Source organism: Sinocyclocheilus anshuiensis, unplaced genomic scaffold (assembly GCF_001515605.1).
Source record: "Sinocyclocheilus anshuiensis isolate Anshui unplaced genomic scaffold, SAMN03320099.WGS_v1.1 scaffold101, whole genome shotgun sequence".
Classification (NCBI taxonomy): Eukaryota; Metazoa; Chordata; class Actinopteri; order Cypriniformes; family Cyprinidae; genus Sinocyclocheilus; species Sinocyclocheilus anshuiensis.
The window spans coordinates 922,218-925,144 of NW_015540892.1; the positions used below are offsets into that span (position 1 = coordinate 922,218).

Sequence of the window (2,927 nt, forward strand, 5' to 3'; positions counted from 1 at the left end):
GAAAACAAGTATCCGATTCCTGACCTTAAGTATCCGATTCTGGAATCAGAATCAATTTTCGATTCCCAACCCTAGTGAAGACAGTGTATCACTTTGTCCTACCATTTATTTTCATTGCACAGGACAGTGAAGAAACCCTCTCGGATGAGTGTCCTTTGGAGGAAGTACCTGTAAGTGCATAACTACACATAAAAACACACTATATACTGTACATATATACTGTATATATATATTATTTAACATTACTTTTAGTTCTAATAACAAAAATGAAAATTTTTTGGGTGTTTCGTTAACTATAATAAATGAATCTATAAACACATGTACACACAAAACAAAGTAAAGTGAATTAACAATAATTATACTCAATCAATATGCAAACACAAGGTGGTGAAAGGGGGTTATATTTGTCAGGTCCCACCAGAAACTATGTCAACGTTACTGGGATCATTAGTGCAATCATTTTTCTACCTCGCCTAATTTCTTTCTTGGGAATAAAGCTGAACTTTCATGGCAGACAATCAGTCATTGCTGTAGAGCTATTAGACAGGAAGTCCTTGATTCAAGTTTTTCTGTACATCTCAGGTCAAGTTCACCAGTGCTGTGAAGCTGTCGGAGGGTAGCGCTATTGAATATGGGCGAGAGGAAGAGGAGAATTTCTTCAAGCGGCTCGGTAAATGGCGGTCTGGTCGGAGGAACCCTTCCAAGCTTCACCACACAGAAGAGAAAGATGGTAGAATCCTGGGGTGCCTTTCCCCACCCCCGTCCACAGTTTGCTCTGTTTGTTTGTTTGTGTGTGTGTGTGCCCGTACTTGACGTGTCTTGTGCTTCTGATACACTCCTCTACCATCTTCCATACCAGCTCTCTGTGTGTTTGTCCATCTTTGTCAGAGCCATCTGCTGGAAGAGGGACTGTGGTTCTCTGACCTATGACCCGGCACCATGACCCGTCACAGCTTTGTCTGAGTTGTCGTGAACCCTTCAGCTCTCCAAGTTAATAGTTAATAGTTATTAGATGTTTATTCGGGGGATTTCAGAAGTCATAGTTTGATATGCAAATCTTGAGTATTCTTGTTGTTTCAGACTAGTGCCAAAAACAGACTTGCATGTTCATTCGATATCACCAGATGCATATTTCATAAGCTATTTTCAGCTGTTCATGTAGAGGTTCTACACTCCTTTCACTGACATCATTCTGTACCACGACAAGGTTGCCATGGATTCCAGGAGCACTTGGCTGCCAGTCAGGAGGCCATGAAGAATAAGAACATTGTGAATCTAGGTGCAATCAGACAGGGCATGAAGAGATTTCAGTTCCTGTTGAACTGCTGTGAGCCGGGAACCATACCAGATGCTTCAATTTTAGCAGCAGCGCTGGACCTGGTCAGTTCTGTTTCTTTTGTTTATATATATATATATATATATAAAAATGGTGTCACATTACTTTTGAAACATATATACTAGGCTGTAAAATATACAGAGATAATATATCTCTATATATAGGGAGAGATTTATACATTATCTGAAAGCTGAATAAATAAGCTTTATATATATTTTTATATATAGAATATATATTTATATATATATATATATATATACTGTATATAATTTAACATGAATTTTATTACATTAATTTTATTTCTAATAACAAAAATGTTAATATGTGACCCTGGACCACAAAACCAGTCATACCAGGGTCAATTTATACACCATCTGAAAGCTGAATTAAGCTTTCCATTTATGTATGGTTTGTTAGGATAGGACAATATTTAGCTGAGATACAACTACTTGAATATCTGGAATCTGAGGGTGCAAAAAGATCAAAATGCTGAGAAAATTGCCTTTAAAGTTGTCCAAATTAAATTCTTAGCAATGCATATTACTAATAAAAAATTAAGTTGTAATATATTTACGGTAGGAAATTTACAAAATATCTTCATGGAACATGATCTTTGCTTAATATCCTTATGATTTTTGGCATAAAAGAAAAATCGATAATTCTGAGCCATACAATGTATTGTTGGCTATTGCTACAAATATACTCGTGCTACTTATGACTGGTTTTGTGGTCCAGGTACACAAATATAACCACAAATTCCATTAATCTAGATAAGGCTGGAATACACTACACAAGTTTTGCTCACATTTGTGTCTGAATGAGTTGACGCTAATTGACGAAAGCCAGAGCCAATCAGAGTTGATGGATTTCACAGAAAATCACATTGTGTATGAAGAGCACATATTTAGTTTCAGACTATGATTCCGTCCAGTCAGAGGATATCAAACATATTTGATATTTTTAGTCAGTTTTACAACACAAGTTTTAACTTGTCGCAAATCCTAGCAAGGATGCACATTAGTTCAGAATGCCTTGAAAGTCTAATTGTGTGTGATCCTCAGTTGTTTAGTCTATGATGCCCAGAATGTGTGATGATATGATGCTAGACAAAGGCGGCAAGTGTATGATGCCTGTAGTGTTTTAAAATTTGTTCATTCATTTCAAAGTGGTGTAGTGTATACCAGTCTTAAATGTGCATTTATCATGTTTGTGTTTTAATTTTTTTTTTATTTGTTGGTGCCTTTTGATATACAGTTGTGCTCATAAGTTTACATACCCCTTGCAGAATGTGCAAAATGTTAATAATTTGAAACAAAATAAGAGGGATCATGAAAATTGCATGTTATTTTTTATTTAGTACTGTCCTGAATAAGCCATTTCACATAACAGATGTTTACATATGTAACCCCTCTCTCCCGGGTCCTCTCTGCCACACCTCGTTCTTGTTCCGAGTGGGTCTCGAACCCAGGTCTCCGGCATGGGAGGCGGACGCACTAACAAGGTGGCTAAAGACTACAGCCTCTAGCGCGCCTCTTGAGATCAGGGGAGTGAGGTTTACCTGCACAGCACCTACTCGCTGGCCTCCGTTACA

The 2,927-nt window shown here is 37.3% G+C and overlaps 1 protein-coding gene across 1 annotated transcript in view; it reads left to right on the forward strand.

The window, feature by feature from the left end:
- The window catches only part of unc80 (unc-80 homolog (C. elegans)), a 74,461-nt gene that overhangs the window by 28,512 nt on the left and 43,022 nt on the right, over nucleotides 1-2,927 (forward strand). Inside the window, exons 21-22 of the mRNA XM_016486607.1 lie at nucleotides 583-730; nucleotides 1,208-1,380. Coding sequence (XP_016342093.1) covers nucleotides 583-730; nucleotides 1,208-1,380 — 321 coding nt within the window. The remainder of the gene's footprint in view (nucleotides 1-582; nucleotides 731-1,207; nucleotides 1,381-2,927) is intronic.